At 33.0% G+C, this 25751-nt stretch overlaps 1 protein-coding gene across 1 annotated transcript in view; it reads left to right on the forward strand.

Moving 5' to 3' along the window:
• Positions 1 to 25751, forward strand: part of LOC114330441 (calpain-A) — a 134812-nt gene that overhangs the window by 20961 nt on the left and 88100 nt on the right. Inside the window, exons 3-6 of the mRNA XM_028279778.2 lie at positions 7468 to 7655; positions 16175 to 16309; positions 16751 to 16928; positions 22156 to 22322. Coding sequence (XP_028135579.2) covers positions 7468 to 7655; positions 16175 to 16309; positions 16751 to 16928; positions 22156 to 22322 — 668 coding nt within the window. The remainder of the gene's footprint in view (positions 1 to 7467; positions 7656 to 16174; positions 16310 to 16750; positions 16929 to 22155; positions 22323 to 25751) is intronic.

A 25751-nucleotide genomic window follows, 5' to 3' on the forward strand; every position in this document is an offset into this window, starting at 1 on the left:
TCGCCTTCCCTGTTATCAAGTTGATCGTATAGGTTTGAATACGCTTCTGCTTTGGCTTCTGCTACTGCTACTTTCGCTTCCTTTTTCGCGACCATATTATAGTTTTGAAGATCTGTGTCGGATCTGGTTTCTTGCCACTTTTATATAATTTTCCCTTCTCTTTTATTTTTCCTTGTACTTCGTTTGACCACCACCAAGTCTCTTTATTCTCAAACTTTTTTCCTGACGTTTTCCCAAGTATTTCAATAGCAGTCTCTCTAATACTACTGGCCATTTTTCTCCAAATTGTATTAGGGCTTCCTTTCATGTTCCAAATTTGAGATATGTAATAGTAGATAAAAAAGCTAAATTTGCAGTTAGTAAAGCGTCATGGGGACCAATTGGGTTGTGAAGATTAGGTCCTAAAACCAAAATAAGTTAAAATAAATTTTTCATTTTAGTGGGGATTTTCCATTCTTTAGATTCAATTTTTTATTTCAAAATATCGATTTTTCCGATTATAGCGCCATCTATCCGAAAAGTCTAAAAAATATCTCGAATAAAAGTTACTTATTTTTACGTAAAGAATCCAAATCTGCAATAAAAAATGGCGGTTTCTATTTAAGATTTTAAAGTAACCCCTCACCCCACTTCCGTGGGGGTCGTATTTGGGGTCTTTATAAAAAAATGGTGGATTTTTAAAAAATATTGAACACGTATTTTTCAGTTTTTCGATCTTATGTTGATTTCGCGAAATATTCGCTTTTTTTGGAAAACTTTGTGACTCACATAATTATTTCCTTACGCCCTGCTCAAATCGTCAGATTTTTGAAATATACACTGTTCTTCATGTACTTAACTTACTTAACTTACTGACGTTTTTGAGTTTTTCTAAGGATAGATTGTTTTACGAACTGCCCCCAACGCACGTCCCTATATTAAAAGTTCATATACAGTGATGAGCACGCTAATAACCGGCAAAATAGCTTAAAGGATGGAAAACATAATAAATTGCGAAACAAAAACAGATGAAACTAGTGCGGGTAAAAATTATCGTTATAAACGTATAACGTTATAAACATTACATTACAGTTTCCCACCTTTACACAGTTTCACCTACCTGTTTCACAGTTTTACACCTTCCCATTACAGTTTCCTGTCTGTGACAGGAGTATTTTATAAAATTCTACTGTCACAGTGACAGTTGTCATACTCCTCTGACACCTCTAAAGATGGAAAACTATGTAATGTAATGTTATTTTAGACGTTTATAACGATAATTTCCACCTCCACTAGTTTCATCTGTGAAATTGTTTAATTGACTTATATTTCATACCTAATGTCATTGAAGAAGAAAAATTCTATGTTGCTTACAATATTGATATGATATGCAATTATTATACAGTGAGCACGTAAAGGTTGGAATACATTCATTTTCTCCAGAATGGACGATTTTAGAAGAAAATCCCGAAACAATTCAAATTTTATTTTTAAATTACGACTTTTTGGCATATATATCATACTAGTAATGTCACCCATCTGTGCGAGATGACGTCATCGATTATTTTTTTTAAATAAGAATAGGTGTCGTGTGATAGCTCATTTGAAAGGTTCTTTAATTCTCTATTCAGTAATATAAACATTTACATAATTATACATAATTATTTATACAGGGTGTCCAAAAATTTTTTTTTTAATTAAATTTATTGACATAAAAAGAGGATTGTATGTAATTTATTTAATTCAAAATACATTTTACTGCTCTCAGAAAACAGGAAAAAAATGTTTATTTAACAAATAAATATTGTGTTTTGCTTAAATTCAATATTAATGCAGCCACTCACCTGCCTCTTGAAAGTTTGAACATTTAATTTAAGCGAAAAGCGATGATTATTTTTCAAATAAACATTTTTTTCTGTTTTCTGAGAGCAGTTAAATGTATTTTGAATTAAATAAATTACTTACATTCTTCTTTTTACGTCAATAAATTTAATGCAAAACATTTTTTTGGACACCCTGTATAAATAATTATCTTAATGTTTATACTACTGAATAGAGGATTGAATTACCCTTCAAATTAGCTATAACACAACCCCCATCCTCATTTAAAAAAAATCATCGATAACGTCATCACGCCCAGATGGGTGACGTCACTAGTATGATATATATGCCAAAAGTCGTAATTTAAAAATAAAAATTGACCTGTTTCGGGATTTTTTCCAAAATTGTCCGGTCTCGAGAAAATGAATTAATTCCAACCTTTACGTGCTCACTGTATAAAAGTATAATTAATTATTTGTTCACCGGAGGAACCGCAGACGTTCGGATACAATTATTAGCGTCTCTTTGCCAAGACAGTGACGTAGACTTTACAAAGTAGCAAGACACTTACTCAACATGCACACTACACATGACACTAGGTACCTAACTGAAAAAATTTACCGTACCTACCATGCCAATGGGCATTAGCTGTCGAGGCATTAGCTAAATAAAAAAAATATTTGTACCTATTTTGCTTGCAGTACTGTATTCTAATAATTCATTTTATTTACTACATACAAACTGTTTACCTTTTAATAACATAACCTAAATCTTACTTTTTCTTCTTATAATTTTTTTTGGGTTATGGCCTTGACAATTATCTAGCAACCAGGACTAATATAATTGGTCAATATAATTAAAAGTGCGAAAAATGTTGCCGAGCTATGAAACCAGGTGTCGCTTTTCCGAACTTGCACGGTCCCATCAGTGTACAAGGTTTCTCCTCATGTGATTTTATGACGCGCTCGAGCATGGGCGCCCATATAAAAATTTTCAGGGAGGGGCCAGACCTGAAGATTTTGCACATTCCGTTTGTACACTATGGATAACAACATATAGGTTAAAGCACCCGAAAGCTAGGGGGGCACGCCCCCCTGCCCATGGGTATGGGCGCCTATGCGCTCGAGTAACGCGCACAATCCCCGTTTGAGCTCGCCTACCATTGTTAATTAATTTTTGGTAATACCAATAAAAATTGTTAATTTTTGCTAATTTTTGATATAATTTTTGAATAATTGGTAATATTTGAGCAAATTTGATCAATTCATGAGTATTCGACGAGAAACCACAATAAAATTTAGTAAGATCGTTAACTTTTAACGAATAAATTTTTTTTATTTCTACTGTTCAAACTTGCCCTTAAACTTTGAAATGTTTTTGTTGGTTTCCTATTGACGATTTGAGTATGTTAATAGCGTTTTGAGTATGTTAATTTTATCCTTTTTCGTAAATCATGAAGGCACAAGACCCAAGACGTGGAGACTGCTTTAGGGCCGCAATCATGTTGTTGTATAAGGTTATATAACTTTTGAACACTAACAGTAATTTTGGCAAAATAACCATTGTGGTAGTAGGGGTAATAGTCCTGGAATCCAAGGTTTTCACCTCGCGATTTTTACAGAATAGATCGATTTGCTTGAAAATTTATCCCCTCTGTGGCTCAGTGGTAAGAGCGCCTACCTTTGGATCGAAAGGTCCGAATGGTCGTGAGTTCGAATCTCACCAGGGTCAGGAATTTTTCGTTTATTATAAATTAATAAATGAAAATAGTTTCTGTCCTTGTGGGATCAGTACTCACCGGAGGGACCGCAGACGTTCTGATACAATTACCCTCTCTTTGCAAAGACAATGACGTCGACTTTGCAAAGTAACAAGACACGTACTCAACACACACACTACACATTACTCCCCTGAGTTAGTGATAAGTTAGAATCTAAAAAATCATTATGAAATTGACTGGCCAGTTGGTTGTGAAAACCAGTGCCAATAAAACACAAAACACACCAACGCTTGAAAATTTGAGACTAAGTAGTGGATAATAGTCCATGGATCAAAATCTATATAATGTCGAAAGGCGCTTCTACCATGGGGGTAGTTGCCTCCCCATCTCGGGGTGGAAATTATATTTTCATCACAAAAATTGGCAGAAAAATCCATTTCAAACAAAAAATGTTCTATACATTTTTTTGATAAAATTAATAGTTTTCGATTTATTCGCTATCGAAAGAGTTAGTTTTATATCGAAAAAATCAATGTTTTTATTAAATCAGTTTTCTCTTAATAACTCAAAAAATATTAGTTTTATCAAAATCTCTAATTAACAAAAATGTACTCACCTTATATACAAAAGTAAATAAAATGTTTTTTTTAATTTACTTTAAAGGCTAATAATAACCTAGGTATATTTTATTAGAAGTTAGCTCTGCTTCATCAAAAATGTTAAATTTTGGAGTTTCACAGTCAAAAGACGGAAAAACTATGCATGTTTTGAGGATAACTTATAGAAACTGATTTAAATTATTTAAAAAAATCTATCTTTAAAAATAAAAGAAGTCCCGCCCAGAAATTGAGTGACTTATTATGAAAAGAAAGTCAGTCCCTATTTTTTTCAGCAAGAAAGTGAGCGGAAACAACCCCTAATTACGACCCTAATTAAAATTGGTACTTGGCTTTGTTTAATCTTCTGTATTTATGTACTGTTAATAGATTGTAGAAGTTTAACAGACTAAGCGCCGGACTCCACTTGCGATTTGTAGTCGCGCGATTGTTTTGTCGCGAAGATTGAACACATTGTTTCAAATACAAGTCAATCCAAGATTATTTAGTCGCAAATGGCTTGACTTGTATTTGAAACAATGTGTTTAATCTTTGCGACAAAACAATCGCGCGACTACAAATAGCAAGTGGATTCCGGCGCTAACTGTAGTTTGGTAAAAAATGCCCTTTTATTCATAATAGAAAGATTAGCATCAGTGATACGAAAAAAATGTTTATACACAAAATTGTAGCTTTTCTAATTTCCAAAAATATGTTTTGCGAAAATTTTCATACAGCAAAAATTGAGTGAGATATTGACAATTAAATCTTGTACTAACATGCAAAAACTACATTCACTAACACTTTCCAAATCACCTCTTTTTAAAATTGAGGCTTTTAAAAGGATCTAATATTAATAGCCTAACTTTATAAAGTGAAAAATAAAAAAGTTACGGTTAAAAAACCGATAATTTTTTTTGGGAAAAAATGAAGAAATCCAATTGGACGCATAATAATGTAAGTTAACGGTGTTTTTTTTTTGTATTCTGTTTAATGTTAGAAACTTATACACTCGCATACACTGATTCATACTCGATTCATGGAAACATAGAACACATGCGAATACGTAGATGTAGATGCTTTAGACTTTAGATGACCACTCAAAAAGGACTTTTCAGGTCCAAAAGTGTCTTGGAAAATACAATATTCAGCCAACTCACTGTTGGTGGTTTTCAAAAGATGGATAGCTGCATCCATTAAAAATTAAAGAGTCGCTTGCTCCTGAAGAACTTTTAAATATGATATTTTGTCACTGCAAGAAAGGTTGCGGCGCCTCATGTAGCTGCAGAAAACTGGGGTTATTTTGTAACCCAACTTGCTCTGGTTGTTCTGATTAATTGCAGTAATAGTACTCCAATAATAGAAGATAACGAAGAAGGTGGCAAAGGAAGCGACACGAATGACGAATGAAATTTAATAATGTAATGTAATGAGATTTGATTTAGGTATAAATATCGTATGATTTACAAATATTTGTATATGAAATTGTATTATTATCATTATTGTAAATAGTTATATTAGAGCGTTGTATTAATTTTATGTTTCGATTATCATTAGGTAACTCATACCAAATTTTGTTACCTTTAGATTTTGTATATATTTTGGCAGTGAGGGGCTATTTTTAACCCTCAAGAATGAATTTTCAAAGGGTTGAATTATTTAAAAATTATACTTAGAGCACCAAATACGTTCAGTTCGTCTTAACCAAACACTGTTTATAAACTTTTTTGTAGAGTTCAGAATGCAGGGTAGTTTTAACCACTAAAAATAAATTTTTAAGGGTTGAAATACTCTGAAATTATATTAAGAACGTCAAACTATTATTATGTAAATCATCCGGTCAAAATTTTATCCTCCCTTAAGCTTTTTTACAAATTTGAGCAATTAGGGGTAGTTTTTGCTTAAAAATGAACTTTTAAAGAGTTGAAATAGTCAATAATAGTTAGAGTATCACACAAACATTATTTAACTCATCTGAACAAATATCACGGCTTTTAAGCATTTTTATAGATTTTGGAATTAAAAGCGCCCATCGGCACAATACAGCTTTTGAAGTAGATGCTAAGGTGAACTCAATCCCAAATTTTTATGCAAATCTGTCTATTCTGTAAAAATTGCGAGGTTTTGTCCCATTTAAGCTTCATTTCTTGGACTATAATAAAAATATATTAAGTAAGTCCACGCATTTCTGAATATACATAGTACTTTGTTCCGTTCTTTTTGTAGCGATTGATAGAGTTTATACTTAGTAGCTTACTACTGCTAAGGCCACTGTGGAAGCTTAGAACAAGGCGCCTTTGCGGTTTTTTTAATAATATAATATCAAATGATATAACTTACCGGGCTATTTATCTACTTAAAAATTATTATAATAAAGTATAATTGTAGACTGTATGTACAGCTGGTTCCTAAAAAAACTGATACGACTATTAAACCGTATTTTGTAGAAAATTGAGCAGTGTATTTTGAAAGATAAATACTTATTATTTACATACTGTCACTGTCACTGCCAAATCATAAAATTTGTCACATAACTTATTCTGTTCAACCTTAAAAAATGGCTCCACATGCTAGCAAACAACTAAAAGCAAGAATTGTAACGAAATTAGAAGATGGTTGGTCACTATCTGCCGTAAAGAACCATTTTAACGTAAGCAAAACAACAAATTTTAATATCAATAAAAGATGGAGAGAACAAGAAACTCTCGAAAGAAAGCAAGGTTCTGGAAGACCAGAAATATCTACCACCCATGAAGATCGTACGCTTTTGGAGAGATTAGAAGAGAATCATTTTGAAGATGCGAAAACTGCAAGAATTCAAAATATTATCAAAATTTAGATCTTAATAATTATTACAATTTTTGAATTAACATATTATTTAATATTATGTAATCAGTTGTTTGTTTATTTTACTATTTGTCTGCCAAACATAGGCGTAACCAAGATGATCCTAAGGGGGGTTACAGCTACTAGAATGTCTCTGAGGGGTATGGGTGTTAAGCGTATAAAGCGCAAAGTCCATCCCAATGGGGGGGGTTATAACCACTAAAACCCCCCTGGTTACGCCTATGCTGCCAAACTAATCAAATACACTAATACACTGCTCAAAATGATCAAATCTTACTAAGAGTCGTATCAGTTTTTTTAGGAACCAGCTGTACATATTAAATTGCCAGACAAATAATAAATTTAAGAAAATGGGCAAAATTTTCTCAAATAGTAATATTTTTTCTCACAATTAAAGCCTAAAACCTGTATTCCACACAGTCCAACTTGTATGGCGTATATTAACTTTAAATTTTAATATTAAACTTTAGTTATTTATAAAAATAATAGTATTTATTGTAAAAGGAAATGGTTTCCGATCCAGTTTTTCTAGAAGCTCATGAAGACAGGTTCGATATTAAACAAGGAACTTTGGGCGATTGCTGGTTTTTAGCAGCTTTGGCAAACATAACAGACAATAATAAAATAATGCAGCGTATTATACCAGACAATCAAAGCTTTTCTCAAGATTATGCAGGAGTATTTCATTTCAGGTATGTATTTATTGCACACTTTGGTGAAAAATATATGTATTATTTTCCATCGTTTGTAGGTATATACATAATCTATTGAAATTATCCTATTTCTTACTTATATTAAGTAAATTCTGTCGTTTATAACCAAACCATCACTAATCATCTTCCCGTAATCGGTAATCAGCTAGAGCTAGATAGTTCTTTGGGAGACACATTTTTCATAATTAACTTACAAACTGTTCTGTTATTACAAATCATAAGGTTATAAAATTTAAATTACCTTCAGTTACCCAGTTAAGAAGAAAACATTATCTGGTGATCTGGAGGGATATTTAAAAATCCGTACAATGTCTGTGAAATTTCTTTTTCTTGTAGTTCTCATGAGCTGTTACTACTTCGGTTGCTGAAACTAGACTAGAATAGAAAGAAACTAGATAAAGAAGTAGACTGTCAGTGATCTCTCCATCTCTTTGGGGGTCGTGCCGGTGGTCATTTGTGCTCCTACTTGCTTTTAACATGATTGTACCATTATCTTCACATTTGCCGATATCATCTCGTTACATCTTGTGGGTCGCATTATTTCCTGATGATGTAGTTTCTTATGCTAACCCTTATTGCTTTCCCAGATTTTGCTCTTATTATCTTCATTTCGGTTGTATATAGCATACTTTTGGTTTTATTGGTGTGATCCCGCAATTATATTCCATAGGTCATTATGGGTCCGATTCCGATACAGGTTTTATAAATTTTAACTTTATTGTCCGCTGTCCATTTCTGATGACAACAACAATTTGGTGGTTGTGTTGTATACACCTTATCAACACATTATTGTTGTTAATATCTTTTGACAACGATTTCCGGAGGGGAAATCAAAACGTTAAGTATTTAAAAATATATAGGGTTTTAAATATTACCACTACTTGTAGGGGCGGGGAAACTTTCGACATCAAGCACGTAGCGACTAAAATTTAATGGCAATTTTCGACACCAGCCCCAAAGGTCGGATTTTATCTTACAGGAATATTCGACACCAAATAAATATAGCTGCGGCAGAAATAAAATACCATAATCAATTCATTTATAGTCTCTCTAATACTACTGGCCATCTTTTTAAAATTTGGAGAAAGACGGCCAGTAGTATTAGAGATACTGCTACTGAAATACTTGGGAAAACGTCAGGAAAGAAGTTTGAGAATAAAGAGACTTGGTGGTGGTCAAATAAAGTACAAGGAAAAATTATAATATAAAAAGTGGCGAGAAACCAGATGGACATTGATCTTCAAAACTATTATGGTCGCCAAAAAGGAAGCGAAAGTAGCAGTAGCAAAAGCTAAAGCAGAAGCGTATTCAAACATATACGATCAACTTGATATCAGGGAAGGCGAAGCAAAGATATATAAAACAGAGAGCAAAGAAAGCAAGAGATTTTAATCAGATTAGATGTATCCGAGATAAAAATAATAAAATACTAATTCACGAAAAGGATGTCAAAAAGAGATGGAGAAAGTATTTTGACAGCTTATTAAATAAAGAATTTGACAGATAGCCTGTGGAATTAACGGAGACAGTAGAAGCAATGGTCACCAAAATAACAAACGGGGAAGTGGCTCAAGCGCTTCAAAAAACAAAGAACGGAAAAGCGGTAGGACCAGATGATATTCCTGGGGAAGTATAGAGAGCATTGGGAGAGACAGGAACAAGGTGGCTAGCAGGTTTATTTAATAGAATTATGGAAGTTGGTCAAATGCCAGACGAATGGAGAAGCAGCATGCTACTCCCTGTCTACAAAAACAAGGGAGATATACAACAATGTACAAACTACAGGGCTATAAAACTGCTTAGCTACACCCTGAAAATATGGGAAAGATTAATTGATACACGGATACGTGAAGAGACCGAAATATCCGAGAATCAATTTGGCTTTATACAGGGCAGATCAACAACAGATGCAATTTTCATTATAAGGCAGTTGATGGAAAAATACAGGAGTAAAGAAACAAACGCTCATATGATATTCATTGATCTTGAGAAAGCATATGATAGAGTTCCTCGAGAGATTCTGTGGTGGGCACTCAATAAGAAAGGAGTCCCTGGTGAATATGTAAAGATTGTGAGGGATATGTATGAGGGAGTAACGACTAGTGTTAGGACAGGTGTGGGAGAGACTGATAAATTTCATGTGAAAGTAGGATTACACCAAGGCTCGGTGCTTAGTCCGTATTTATTCTCATTAGTTTTGGACCAGATAACAGCGAAACTACAGGGTAAAATTCCATGGTGCTTAATGTATGCTGATGATGTCGTTTTAGTAGGTAATAGTGAAAGAAACTTAGAACAAAAACTGGAACAGTGGAGACAAGCTCTCGAGGAAAAAGGTTTAGAACAGTAGGACAAACACAGAGTATTTGGAATGCTCATTTAAAGTTGGAGTAACTACAAATAAAATGGTATTTTTTGATGGTGAACTGATTGTAAAAAGCAATAGTTTTGAGTACCTGGGATCGGTATTACAGAGTAATGGAGAAATAGATGGAGATGAATGCAGTAGAATTAAAGCTGGATGGATGAAATGGAAGGAAGCGAGTGGTGTGCTGTGTGACAGGAAAATTCCAATGAAGTTGAAGGGAAAATTCTATAAAACAGTCATAAGACCGGCTATGATGTACGGAACTGAATGTTGGGCAGTGAAAAAGAAAGAACAACAACTAATGCATGTAGCGGAAATGAGAATGCGTATATGGATCAGTGGAGTGACAAAAATGGATAAAATTAAAAATGCATGCATATTAGGGGAAGTCTAGGTGTGGCACCAATTGATGCCAAAATGAGAGAGCATAGGTTGAGATGGTTTGGTCATGTTCAACGTCGAGACGGTAATCACCCAATACGAAGTGGAAGGATTAGGAGAGGAAGATCAAAGAAGACGTGGGGGAGACGATTAGGCAGGACATGTTGGTAAAGGGAATTAATATTGATATGACTCAAGATAGAATTGTGTTTAGAAATAGGCATAGGGATAAGGCAAAGAGAATGATGAATCAATCCATTTATTTATTTTAATAAAAATAATATGCATTTTATTTCTTTACAACTGTAATAATATCTGAATATAATACACCTAGTAATTTTTGTACCATTAATATAAATACTCCATTAAAATGTTACATTTTTTAAGCCATACCTTGCATTTGTTAGAGGAGTCAATTTTACTTCTTTAATGTGTAGGGGGGATCAGTAGAAGCTTAAGTTCAAGTTTTTCAGATCGCCACCCTTGTGCCAATTAAATTTTCTACAATTTTGTTTCCATCACTTTTTATCGTCAAGTGACCAACAAAAAAGATATAAACAAAAATAGGTAAAAAAATTTTAACAAGTTTCCTTTTGGAGGTTATAACTTTTTTTCAGTTCATTTTAAAATAAAATAACATTATAGTAATTTTGTAGAGGGTTTTTGAAGCGAACAATTTCCACTACAAAGTTGTTTAATTCTATTTAATTATATAGGTTTTACAGCGCCCGAAACTTGACCAGATTCTCGAATGCTCATAGGGATACAATAAAAACAAAAGTTAGGCTTACTTTTCTATCTATATATATTTTTTATTCATACAATTTATTATGATTTTAACCTTTTTTGAGCTTTCTCCCCACTATAAAACTTATAACCCTAAGCATATATAGAAAAGGCGCAGAGGACAAATTCGCCGGTTCAGAAGAAACACGACGCAACCGCAAAATGCAAAATTCTTAAGAAGAGCAAAAAACGAATTTGAGTTATCAAAATCATAAAGTATGATCAAAATTAGCTATTCACCACACCGTGGTCAGGATCTCGAGATATAAGCGTTTTTTGGGGTGTGCTGCTTGTTTATGAAGTAACATACCTTTTTTCCTATTGTATATTTTGACTTAAAATTTTCCAAAAAACTTCTTCATGAATTATATTTTATTGTTGTGTTGGTTAAAATTATAAACTAAAAAGTTTGTCACTCAACTTTTTCAAGTAAACATGAAACTAACGAAATATTATGACAAAATGTTTAAAAACTAACAACTCTTTTTTTGATCCGTTTAAACATTTTGGACAAATTTCATTGTTATCTACATACTTCAAAGATGACACAGTAAAATTTTTAAAAGGAAATATTTACAGCGACCAAAGATACAGCGAGGTAAATTTGAAAAATCATCAAAATTGATTTTCGGCATTTTTGTATAAAATTTGATTTTTGAACATGATCCACCTAATCTAGATAAAAATAAACTTCATATTCAGCGACCTCGAAAACATAAAAATAGACCAAAATTGGTCATTCACCTTAAATTTGATTTTCGTGGTCTGCATAACGATTGCTGCCGCTCGACTAATATAAAGTATTTTTTTATTGTATTCCTTTGAGAATTCGAGAATCTGGTCAAGATTGGAGCGCTGTAAAACCTAGATAATAAATAAAATTAACAACTTTATAGTGAAAATTGTTCATTGAAAAATTCTCTACAAAATCGCTATGATGGTATTTTATTGTGGAATGAACGGAAAAAAATTATAACCTCCAAAAAGAAACTTCTTACAAAATTTTCTCATATTTTTGTTTATAACTTTTTTGTTGGTCACTTGACGATAAAAAGTAATAGACATAAAACTGTAGAAAATTTAATTTGCTACATTTTATGCACCATCACATTTTCTGTAGGATTGCTAGTTTAGGAGATACAGCGCAAAAGCCCTTTGCACCCCTTTTTCCAATATGGCGGCCAAGGGACAAGGGTGGCGACCCCAAAAACTTGAACTTAAGCTTATACTGAACCGCCCTACACATTAGAAAAATAAAATTGACTCCTCTAAGAAATGCAACCCTAAATGTAACATTTCAATGGACTAAAAGGTAAACAATCATTTATTTGCTATCTTATTTTAATTTATAATTTATAAATAAGCATTTATTTATTCTTTGGGTGCAGTGCCAAAATATCTCAATACTTTTTAACCCTTTCTGTTTCTAGAGCGAATGCTGCTCCATCACTAATAAATCTCGACCACGGGAACTTTTCATTAAACTCATTTTTAAAATATCCGTATACGTGCACAAGTCAAAGTCAAACAAGAAGTAACTTAAAACTGTATAACTTTCGTGTAAATTAAGTCACAAGTAAACAAGTGACAATAAATATTGGGAAAACCCAACTAATTACATGGGTACCTACCTGCTTTAGGCGCGGTGTCGCAATTTCCTATAATAAACTTTGACCCTTCGATTACCCCAGGTACAAACACAACTTGGTGTCGAAAGTTCCTCCGCCGACTTGTAAGTGCCTAGCAAATTCCTACATTTTTGTTTGGTGCAAAGGATTTCTGAATAATTAAATTTACTCCAATATAAATCCAAATATAGAGTAGATTTTGGTTTGCTTTTTATTTAAGTATATTGGCGAATGGATTTAGTGTCCGCAGTCATATAAACCCAAACAAACAACAATATTTAAGTATAGAAGAAAGCAATGCTGAATAATGTTTAAATGGTTTTATATTTAATACAAGCCATTATATTATAATACAAATTTTTTATAAAAATATCTCGGAATCACAGACATGTTCTTTTTACTAAAATGCTTTGTTTAGTAGCTTTTTCACATGTTTTATGGGCCTGGATCCCGCGTACCAAAAAATGTTTATTAATAGTAAGCTGAAAATGTGTTAATAGCTTAACGGTGTCTAGTCGGACAAACTTTGATGTATGGGAACACTGGAACAGGGGAAGTTTTAATTGTGGAATGTGATTTTAATTTTGGAAGGTATCATGCTGACAAGATTATGATTGTTAAAACTAGCAGGTTGTTTTTAAGTTTATTCAATACAAACTTTATACAGTGCATTCATATAGTATGGAAACCGTCTATTATCTCATGACTAAATTATTTTCAGATTTAAAACTCTGATAGGTCGATTTTTATTTTTAAATTTTAGTTTTTTGACGTATATATCATAATAGTGTCGTCATCGATTTGGACGTGATGACGTCATAAACGATTTTTTTTAATGGGAATTGGGGTCGTGTGGTGGCTTATTTCAAAGGTTATTTAATTCTCCATTTAGTAATATCAACACTAACATCAATATTTATACAGGGTGACCAAAAAATTTTTGAAAATTTTTGAATTAAATTAATTGGAGCAAAAAGAAGAATGTATGTAATTTATTTAACTCAAAATACATTTTACTGCTATCAGAAAAGAGAAAAAAATGTTTATTTCACAAATAAACATTGCTTTTCGCTTAAATTAAATGTTCAAACTGCTAAGAAGCAGGTGGGTGGATGTTTGACATTTAATTTAAGCGAAAAGCAATGTTTATTTATGAAATAAACATTTTTTTATATTCTATGGCACCAGTAAAATGTGTTTTGAGTTAAATAAATTACATACATTCTTCTTTTTGCGTCAATTAATTTAATTAAAAAATTATCTTTTGGCCACCCTGTATAAGCAATGATGTTAGTGTATATATTACTGAATAGAGAATTAAATCACCATTCAAATGAGCTACCAGACGACCCCTATTCCCATTTAAAAAAATCATCGATGACGTCATCACGCCCAAATCGATGACGGGACTACTATGGGATATACGTCAAAAAATCAAAATTTAAAACTAAAAATCGACCAGTCAGAGATTTAACTTTGAAAATATTAAGTCATGAGATAATAGACCGTTTCCACACTTTATGAAAAAATGTTTGTCCGACAAATATGTTGAGCACTTTAATAAGTCCGACACGTAGAACATGTTAAATGACAGGAATTATGTTGGTCGTAAATAGCAGTCTCATTTTTGCATGAGTGTTTAATAAAAGGGAAATCAATAAAAATCCATTGGAAGTTATGTCCGACAAAATACATGGAACGTTTTCGTAGTCTAATATTCGAAACCTGTAACCTGTTTCACAATTAAAACTTCCCCTGTTCCAGTGTTCCTGTACATCAAAGTTTGTCCGACTCGACACCGTTAAGCTATTAACAAATTTTCAGCATGCTATTAATAAACTATTTTTTGGTATGCGACATCCAGGCCCATTATGTCTAAGTATATAGCCACAACAGACAATTCTATTCTTGTACTAAATTCATTTATCATGCCACGTGCTTGAAAACATTACGACACACCACCGAGTTAAACCTGTAACATCTATCTGTAATTAACTAACCCGTAACCCGTAACCCGTAACCCGTAATCAGTAACATTTACCTCTCATAATTCCTGGGTCCAGATCGAAGTTTACTTCATGCTTTTAAATATGGTCATGCTCATGCTATCTCAAGAGTTTAACGTAAGCAGAGGCCAAAACCGCTGGAAAGCTTGTTTAAAAGCTTTTATCATATCAGTATTTTATAATTTAAAAACAACAACAGATAAATTAAATAAGCTATTTAAAGTTTGTTCCTCCAAATCGTTATCTTGCAGCTTGGAAATGTGACTTGCGGTGTGCTCTCTGCGCCGGACCCATGACAAGGTTGAAGCACGTGTTAAAGGGAGTTTCAAGTGTTTACGAATTTCAACGTCGGCAAAGAGAGATAATAATATAATATAATAGTAATAGTGAAAACGACAGAGAGCACAGTACAAGCCCTTCTTCTTCTTTAAGTGCCATCTCCGCGGCGGAGGTCGGCAATCATCATAGCTATTCGTATTTTAGAGACGGCTGCTCTAAAAAGTTCATTTATGTACATCCGTACCACTCTCTCAGGTTGTGCAGCCACGATATTCTGCGTCTCCCTATGCTTCTCTTTCCTTGAATCTTTCCCTGCATAATCAATTGGAGCAAACTGTATCTCTCTTCACGTGTAATATGTCCGAGATATTCCAATTTTCTTGTTTTGATGGTATTTAGGATTTCCATTTCTTTATTCATCTTTCTCAGAGCCTCTTTGTTTGTGACGTGTTCTGTCTACGATATTTTCAGACACAGTCTGAACAATCCCCACATTACTGTAAAATTAGTAAATATTTACTTTGTGATAAGATGGGTCGGACCCATGGTTGGACATCCTATCCTCAAGAATATTTATCACACCGCGCCAGTGGGGCCGTTAAAATATTAGTAATTTGGTTAATTCACACAATGATAAAAATTAAAACACAACGAGGTTAGACCACACAATTACGGCGACACTGATGGTACCCTCGGTTGCCCAGTTGAAGGGTCTTTGAAATGTGTCATTGTACCGCCAACCGATGGAACAAGGCAAGCCACTCCACGCTCACCATAAATAACCGTAAATAAGGGATTTGTATTTGTTCAAGGATCGTATATCACAAAATCTTAACAGAAATTTCTCTATTTCACGTTGCGTTTAATCTATTTCACGTTGGGTTGAATCCCGTCTTCGCTCCACGTTTCGTGAGTTTTCTCCTTGAGAGAGCACAGCATAAGTTGCTCTGAGGAGTTCAAGAGGATGAAATGTATATAAGCGAATAGTGGTGGTTTCTGTACCGTAGATAAAACTCAAACTGTCTTTCTTTAATTTTTTTTTATTTTTAGGTTTTGGCAATATGGTAGATGGATAGACGTGGTTATTGACGACAAATTACCTACTATAGATGGTAAACTTATCTTTACTAAGACCAAATTTAGCAACGTATTTTGGACACCTTTATTGGAAAAAGCATATGCAAAGTAAGGTTTTTTTTACGAATTATTAACTGAATTATTTTGTATGGTATGTTAAACAGTAAATGGTTAAGTTCAATTAGTTACCACTATAAACAGCCCGGATTAACCGATAATAGTATAAAAGGCCCGGTTTCAGGTAAAATTTATTTTAGGCGTTATTATGGGAGTACCGTCTAGTCAGTGTTAATTGCAAAAGACCAACTCTGTCTACCTCGGTGGCTTATCGCTCCGGGTGGGTCTTAACAATGGGCCAGGTCAGATAAATTTAATAATATTTACGACCGCACTAATTGAACTCAAACCATTTACTGTTGAACAAACATTACAATAATGTATTTACTTTTTATTTTATAGTTTTAATATAGTTTCAATTAATTTTACTAATATAGTTATAATTAATATAATTAATATAGTTTTAATTTTAGTATAATATATCATTTTTAGACTGTATGGATCTTATAAAAATATTGAGGGGGGCTTTATTTCTGAAGCTCTGGAAGATTTCACCGGTGGACTAAATGAAAGATACCTTGATTTAGCAAACATTTCAAAACATGAGGACCTTTTCAAAATGATGCTAATTTCATTTATGAGAAAATCGTACATGGGCTGTGGTATCCTGGTAAATAGATTAAATTTTCAAAATAAATTTATATTGCATTTTAAGTTATAATAAGTATTCAAATCGCTGAATCGTTGATAGTGTAGGAAACAAAGGTTGAACTTTGCAAAATGGACACAAGTCCGGTTTAATTTTTTTTTTGATTTATTAAGGGGTGCTTATTATAAGACTAACTTTTTCTGAAAAAATTTCGCCCCGGAACCCCCCTTTTCACCCCTTTAAAGGGGGTAATTTTTGGTTATTGCAGAACGTAGCCCTTCCTGTACATTTTATAAAAAATTTCTTTAATAGAAATATGAAGAGGACTATATTTTCTACGATTTATTTCCCGACAGCATCTGTCTATCATCCACCGTTTAGCGGGGATGGCGCCCCAAAGTTGACAAGTTTTTAAAAAAGATGTTTTTAAAAAATATATATTTTTCCCTAACTGTAACGGAAATTAAGAAGAAATCATACGGCAATTATTCACAAATAATTGATTGATTTTTTGGTATAGGTTTCACTTAAGCATAATTGCCCTTTTTTAATTACAGGGTGTTACATTTTAAAAAACCCCTTTTTATACCATCTGAACCGTTTATGCTAGAGTAAAAAGACTTTCAGCGATTACCCATGTACTGGTGCTATTTACAAATTTGTATAATGCACTCCCATTTTTTCCCCGGAACCACCTCAAAAAAAAAGAAGAATTAATAAATAAAGTGATTTTCTTGGAATCCTTCACACACAATGCCCTTTATTAATATGCTTCATATATCATTTTGTGCACGTTATTATTACCCATGCATGGACACCAAAAGCAATTTCCTAGTGCAACCCCTGTAGCCAAAAATAAATAAATAAATAAAATGGGGGGTTGAAATTTTTTTTTTGCTTTTTGATCCTTATGGGCCTATGCTTCATCAATAGTGCTTTTCAAAAATATATATGGTTATTGCAACATCCCTGCGGAAACTACCCCTATCCTTGAAAATATACTGCAGAAACTACCCCTATCCCTTGGCGAGCATGTTTTTGCGATTTTCTCATTACCTATGCATTCTTTTTAAACAGAACTTATACAAGAATAAAGACCACTATTTACTCTAAAAATTAGGTCCTATTCATTTTTTTCGTATAAGCAACCGTTACGGCACAGTGGGCCGTAAACCTTATATATGCTTTGGCGGGCTCCAGTTTTTGTTTTTTTTTCGTCATCTGTTCGTTTTATTGATAAAGTAGGTTCTTATGTAAAATAAAACAACACAGTGTAATCTTTGCGCCCAAATGCCACAGTGGTGGCCCAAAATCAATTTTTGCATATTTTCGCCACCTAAACGCATTTTATTGCATTAATGCTACCTTAATAGCACAATATTTACCCTTAGGTGATCGCTAAGCAGTGGCGGATGATGGTGTAGGATGATGTAGGGGTGATGGGGGTGATCACCTCTCCCCCTCTCAAACCAAGTGATATTATATTCAAAGATTATAAAAATATCCTTTTATTTTTATAGAAATTTAGCCAATTGGCACCCCCTCTTAACGATGCTGGGTCTTCCACTGTCGGTAAAGCATAAAAAGTAGGCCATTCTTATAAAAATAATAATATGATATAAGTATTTCCATAAAAATAAAAGAATATTTTTATAATCTTTGAATATAATATCACTTGATTTGAGAGGGGGGGGGGGGAGGTGATCACCCCCATCACACCTCCCTGGATCCGCCACTGCTTAGCGACCACCTAAGGTAAGGGTAAATATTGTGCTATTAAGGTAGCATTAATGCAATAAAATGCGCGTAGGTTTCGAAAATATGCAAAAATTGATTTTGGGCCACCACTGTTGCATTGGGGCGCAAAGATTGTAAAATGTCATAAGTCATAATTTGTAGGTTACACTGTGTTGTTTTATTTTACATAAGTACTTTATCAATAAAACAAACAGATGACGAAAAAAAAAACAAAAACTGGAGCCCGCCAAAGCATATATGAGGTTTACGGCGCCACTGTGCCGTAACGGTTGCTTATACGAAAAAAATGAATAGGATCTAATTTTTAGAGTAAATAGTGGTCTTTAACCTTGTATAAGTTTTGTTTAAAAAAAATGCATAGGTAATGAGAAAATCGTAAAAACATGCTCGCCAAGGGATAGTGGTAGTTTCTGCAGTATATTTTCAAGGATAGGAGTGGTTTCCGCAGGGATGTTGCAATAACCATATATATTTTTGAAAAGCACTATTGATGAAGCATATGCCCATAAGCAGCAAAAAGCAAAAAAACAAAAAAAAAAATTCAACAACCCATTTTATTTATTTTTTTTTGGCTACAGGGGTTGCACTAGGAAATCGCTTTTGGTGTCCATGCATGGGTAATAAAAACGTGCATAAAATAATGTATGAAGCATATTAATAAAGGGCATTGTGTGTGAAGGATTTCAAGAAAATCACTTTATTTATTAATTCTTTTTTTTTTGGGGTGGTTCCTGGGAAAAATGGGGGTGCATTATACAAATTTGTAAATAGCACCAATACATGGGTAATCGCTGAAAGTATTTTTACTCTGGCATAAACGGTTCAGATGGCATAAAAAGGGGGTTTTTAAAATGTAAAACCCTGTAATTAAAAAAAGGGCAATTATCCTTAAGTGAAACCTATACCAAAAAATCAATCAATTATTTGTGAATAATTGCCGTAGGATTTCTTCTTAATTTTCGTTACAGTTAGGGAAAAATATATAATTTTTAAAAACATCTTTTTTAAAAACTTGTCAACTTTGGGGCGCCATCCCCGCTAAACGGTGGACGATAGACAGATGCTGTCGGGAAATAAATCGTAGAAAATATAGTCCTCTTCATATTTCTATAAAAGAAATTTTTTGTAAAAGGTACAGGAAGGGCTACGTTCCGCAAAAACCACAGATTACCCCCTTTAAAGGGGTGAAAAGGGAGCTCCGGGGCGAAATTTTTTCAGAAAAAGTTAGTCTTATAATAAGCACTCCTTGATATACCAGAAAAAAAAAATAAAACCGGACTTGTGTCCATTTTGCAAGGTTCAACCTTTGTTTCCTACACTATGAATAAGTTTTTAAAAGTAATAATCTCTGTATTTTAATCCGGATTTTTAATTTCGCTCGTCTTGTTTTAACAATATCTCAATCTTTGTTGATTTGTCAATACAAGAGTATGGTAGAAAGCATAGTTACAATATTGCAAAAAATCTCTGCCTGAAATACAAAGGTTTATTCTCCTAGAGGAACAGATTTAAACTTCCACCACTACCGAATACTCCTGTACCCTAACCCTTCTGCAATTGTAGACTCGTCTATGTACCAGATACCTATAAACCGTACTCTGGTTGGAGTACGGAGCCCTTTCGTGGGCAAATGTTGACTTGGAGAAATAGTTCAGATCTGTATCTGGGTAACACATGTTAGAAATTATCATCTCTTCAGTATCTCTCATTTCTTTGATGATGTCGTATATCCTGATCTAACAATTTCGTTGCCGAGGTTTTCCTGCAGTTTATACACCGGACACCTCCTCTAGACGGACGATTTTTAAAACAAGAATCATTCGGCGATATATAAACTTGTACCTTTTAACTCCCTTAGACGGACATTCTCAACAACGGACGCGGACAGTAAATGAGGTGTACATGCGAACAGTAAATGAAAAAAGTTTACATTTTTTTCAAATATTTTACAATATAAATGGACGTGTATAATAGATTTATTATTTCAAATCATTACAGATGTCGACGACAAGATATTTGAAATTTTTCACGTTATCAACACTAAGTAATAAAAATTTAATGTTTGTGTCACCAGGAACTTGTTAAATTATTGTTTTGACTGGAACAATGATTTAAGAATTTTAACCGAAATATCTGATTAAGCCTATTTAATAGACGGAGTTGTATTATCAGTGTTTTTGCAACGTGAATATGGGGTCCGCTAAGAGGAAGTTTTAAATTTGAAAGCAAAAGTCGATGCGGTTCATTATGGGGAGACGCATAAGTTAAGTGTTAGACAGTTAACAGAAAAAATTTGAATTGTAAAACCTCAATCAGACCTAGAAATACTTACCTAATTATTGTTTTCGATTGATTTTGTAAAGTGCGGTCCAAAAATATTCCTGTTTCTGGTAAATTATTCAAGAAAATGCATTAGGATTTGCAAGGGAAAGACAAGATTTGCGAGAAATTCTGTAAGCGACACAATATTTCCTTCAAATCTGTGGCGAACCAGCTACTGTAGATTTATTAGTGGTTTCTAACATAGAAGGAAAAACTGCTCACTTTAATAAAAGTATACGCTCCGCGAACACTTTTAATGCAGATGAGACGGGATTATTTTTTAAAAATTTAGAGCATTACCCAAGAAAACTAATACTCTGAAAGGAGAAAGATGCACTGGAGGTAAGGCTTCTAAAGATAGGGTCACAATTCTATTTTGCACCAATATGATGGGGGACAAAGAAAGGCCACTGGTAACCGGGAAAAGTGAAAGTCCTCGTTAATTCAAGGGTTCACACGCAGAACAATTACCTATCGAATGGTACAGCAATAAGAAGTAGAGGATGACAAATGATAAAAGAAATCATGATAGACTGGCTAAATACATTTCATAAAAGAATGCAGAGAAAAAATCAAAGTTCTTTTGTTCCTAGACAATGCAACGTTCCATCCACAACTTGGGTTATGTAATGTTAAACTAATTTTTCTTTTTATATGTATATAACTACAACCTATGTTCATTCACTTATTTTTAAAAATTTTAAGTTAACATATTTTTTTTGCTCCTTTAAACGGACACTTTATGCGGAACAACTACTGTCCGTTCAAGGGAGAGTTCACTGTAGTATTCCGGTCGCCTATCCCCACCAATAACTATTGGCACAAGCGGATGTCAAAGGTTACTTGGTGGCTTTGGCTTGATCCAGAGGTGGTCGCCATTTTCGAGTAAGGGGTCAGTATGTTCCATTTTAGTTAAAAATTTATAATTATCGACCTTATGTCGTTTAATTTTATATTTTAGATGTAATTTTTATACTGTTTTGTAAGTGCATGCCATCAAGTATCACTCATGATGGTCCGATAGAATTTGAAAAATTTTGTAATCCTTTTGAATATTTTCATAATTTTATAAATTATGATATAATTATATTAGAAGTTTTACTCAATTTTCACGCTTTATTTTTTAGATTTTTATAAAGTAATTTTAAAAACTAACAGTTTTTTTAAGGATTCTGGTGAAGTTGAAGGAGAAAGAAAAGATGGACTTTATTCAAGTCATGCTTACAGTATAAACAATGTAGTGGAGGTTACCTCAAAAGCTGAAAAAGTCTATAAGTTGCTTAGGCTTAGGAATCCATGGGGCACGGGTGAGTGGACAGGCGACTGGAGTGACCAGTAAGTTAAATCTTAAATATTGTGAAATATATCTGATTCATATAATGTATTATTGCTTTCCTTTTTCTTTTGAAGCTATGCTCATTTTTGCTGCTTCTCTTCAATTATATGTGTTGGGTATAATTAAGTGTATACAAAAATAACAGAGCTAATAATTCAAGTTACGAATCAACAAAATTAATGATGGTCTAAAAAAGAGAGACGAATTCTATTCTATTTTACCTGATTTATTTTTTTCCATCGTACGAAATATTACACCTGAGATTATTTGGAGATTATTTTCTGTATAATAATCTCCATAAGAGTCTACGAGATCGTCAGGGTATTTATTAGAGACATGGGCTCTTTGCTGAATATTTTGGAAATTTGTATTCCTCTGAATAACAGAAGGGCGATTTTGCGGTTGATTTTGAGAAGGGAAAGTCGATCTCTCTGGGTTTAAATTTTGTTGATTGGAAGAGTATTGGTTTGGATTACCTTGATAGTTTTGTGGTCTATTGCTATATTGATTTGAAGAGTAGGTTTTGATTATTTTGGTAGTTTTGTGGTCTACCATTATGTTGATCTTGGTAAGAAGGAAAGCGTGATGAGCGACATTCGCTACTTAAATGGCCAATTCGACCACAAATTATGCATTTAGAAAAATTAGATGAGGTTCTTCTCATCGGTTGGGAAGGTTTTGGATTATTTTGGTTATCTTTATTTGATTTTTGTGTTTCGAAATACGACAACTGAAGTTCACGTCTGATACGGTTACTGGCTGCAATAAGATCAGGAGGGCTACTAGCCCTAATTATTTGTCCTAAGCGGGGTTCTAGTCCAGTTAAAAGAGTATTCAAAGCCATAGAGTCATTTAAAGTGAATTGGGCTTTCTTTTTGTCTTCTGTTAGGTGTGATTTTTGGATAGAGGCGTGAATTTTTGCATTTGGAACTTGTAGTCTGTTGAAAAAGGTTAAGGGTGCTTCATTTGATAACTGTCGAAGTCTTTGTAGGTCATGAATTAAAGAAGTGAGATCTCTACTATCTCCGAAATGAAGGTTTAGTACATTTTTGATGTCTGTATAAGAATTTGGTTTTCTGAAGTTTATTAATTGAGTTGCTTTACCTCTAAGTTTATTTTTAATGTGAATCGTTAATAAGATACGTTAGTCTCCCGAAGCCATTATAATCGAGCAATCACTTGCGTCTAAGAATGTGGGAGAGAGATTGGGTCTCCTTCGAATTCAGGTATTATGGAAAATATTTCTGAAAGTTTGTAGGGTTCAATTTTAGCTTGGGTTTGTGAACGTGTGTCAGGCATTTTGATAATAATAAGTCAGTGGAAGTATAAAACAAAATATACAAAATACGAAAACTAAAATATGGTAAAATGAAATAATATAAGGTAAAATAGAGTAAAATCAAATAAAATATGGTAAAATCAAGTAAAATGTGGTAAAATAAGATAAAATAAAGTAAAATGAGGTAAAATATAGTAAAATATCGGTGAAAAATTTAATACCAAATGCGTAAATAATTGTAAATGATAATATAATAAAAAGTATGCAATAAAAAAATATTTCCTTATTAGATAATCAACTTGTCTTGACTTCCTGTATAGTTAAGATTATAAATTGAAAATAGTATGATGTATGTACGGTATGCTTGCAAATATTAAAATATTAAAACGAGATGATTCAATAACTTACATTAACAGAAACATCGAGGACGTCTTGTTTTCTAACGGGATCTGCTACCAGGGGCTTCAAAAGGTGTTCCTTCCATAGTATCCAGTTGAATGAGGACGGCTTTAGGTTATTTTTCCTTTGAGGGATAGGGATCCGCCGTTGCTAGTGAGTTTCCTTGTTCTAACAACGTTGACCGGATCCTACTGACTGCGCCAAATGTTAAATCACTAACTTCTTGATTGACTTTTTAAAAAAGATTTATTTTACAAATTGAACTTACACTTTGTTCTATGATAAAATGAAGCAAATATAAAATTATAATACAAATATGTTATTAGCAAGAAACTTAAATGACGAGTGAAAAATAAAGTTAAAGTCCTAAATTTATAACTTTTCCACGTAAGGTCAGCTTTGGTCAGAGGTTGATGTCCATGCATGGTCAGCTATCTCTATGGGAATGCTTGCTGAAAGGATGATGAAATAGGAACTGATATTGCAAAACTTAAGAGTCGGTAACCCTTGAGTGGTTCAAGGTGACTATTTTCACATATAACATATATATTGCAAATACATATTTTTTGAGGAAATAGAACTGTCGCTGCTACTATTTCTAGATCACTCTTTATTTCTAAAATTTTTGATTCGTAATTTTGGTTTATATACATAGCGACTCCTCCACTAGCTATATTTGCATCTTTATAGTAATATATAAAGCAATATAATAAATAATATTTGCATTATATACTTACTAATATTTATAATTTTTCATATGGTAATTGTGCTGTCCTTTAAAATTCGTCTCCTGTATACATACAGTGAGCACGTAAAGGTTGGAATAAATTCATTTTCTCGAGACTGGACGGTTTTGGAAAAAAATCCCGAAACAGGTCAATTTTAATTTTTAAATTACGACTTTTTGGCATATATATCATACTAGTGACGTCACCCATTTGGGCGTGAAGAGGTAATCGATGATTTTTTTAAATGTGAATAGGTGTCGCGTGATAGCTCATTTGAAAGGTAATTCAATTCTCTATTCAGTAGTATAAATATTAACATAATTATTTATACAGGGTGTCGACAAAAATTTTTTTTAATTAAATTTATTGACATAAAAAGAAGAATATGTGTAATTTATTTAATTCAAAATACATTTTACTGCTCTCAGAGAACGGAAAAAATGTTTATTTGAAAAAAATTATTGCTTTTCGCTTAAATTAAATGCTCAAATTGTCAAGAGGCAGCTGGCTGCTTTAATATTGAATTTGCAAAAAACAGTATTTTTTATTTGTCAAATAAACATTTTTTTCCTGTTTTCTGATAGCAGTAAAATGTATTTTGAATTAAATAAATTACACAGATTCTTCTTTTTATGTCAATAAATTTAATTCAAAAAAAATTTTTTTGGACACCCTGTATAAATAATTATGTTAATGTTTATATTACTGAATAGGGAATTCAATTACCTTTCAAATGAGCTATAACACGACCCCTATTCTCATTTAAAAAAATAATCGATGACGTCATCACGCCTAAATGGGTGACGTCCCTAGTATGATATATATGTCAAAAAGTCGTAATTTACAAATAAAAATCGACCTATTTCGGGATTTTTTTCCAAAATTGTCCATTCTCGAGAAAATGAATTTATTCCAACCTTTACGTGCTCACTGTATAATGGATGGTAGGATTTCTGAAGTGTTAAAATATTTCAAAGTGAGTATAAACCCGTTTATATTCCACTGTAGTATGCAATCCATTT

Source organism: Diabrotica virgifera, chromosome 6 (genome assembly GCF_917563875.1).
Source record: "Diabrotica virgifera virgifera chromosome 6, PGI_DIABVI_V3a".
In the NCBI taxonomy this organism is placed as follows: Eukaryota; Metazoa; Arthropoda; class Insecta; order Coleoptera; family Chrysomelidae; genus Diabrotica; species Diabrotica virgifera.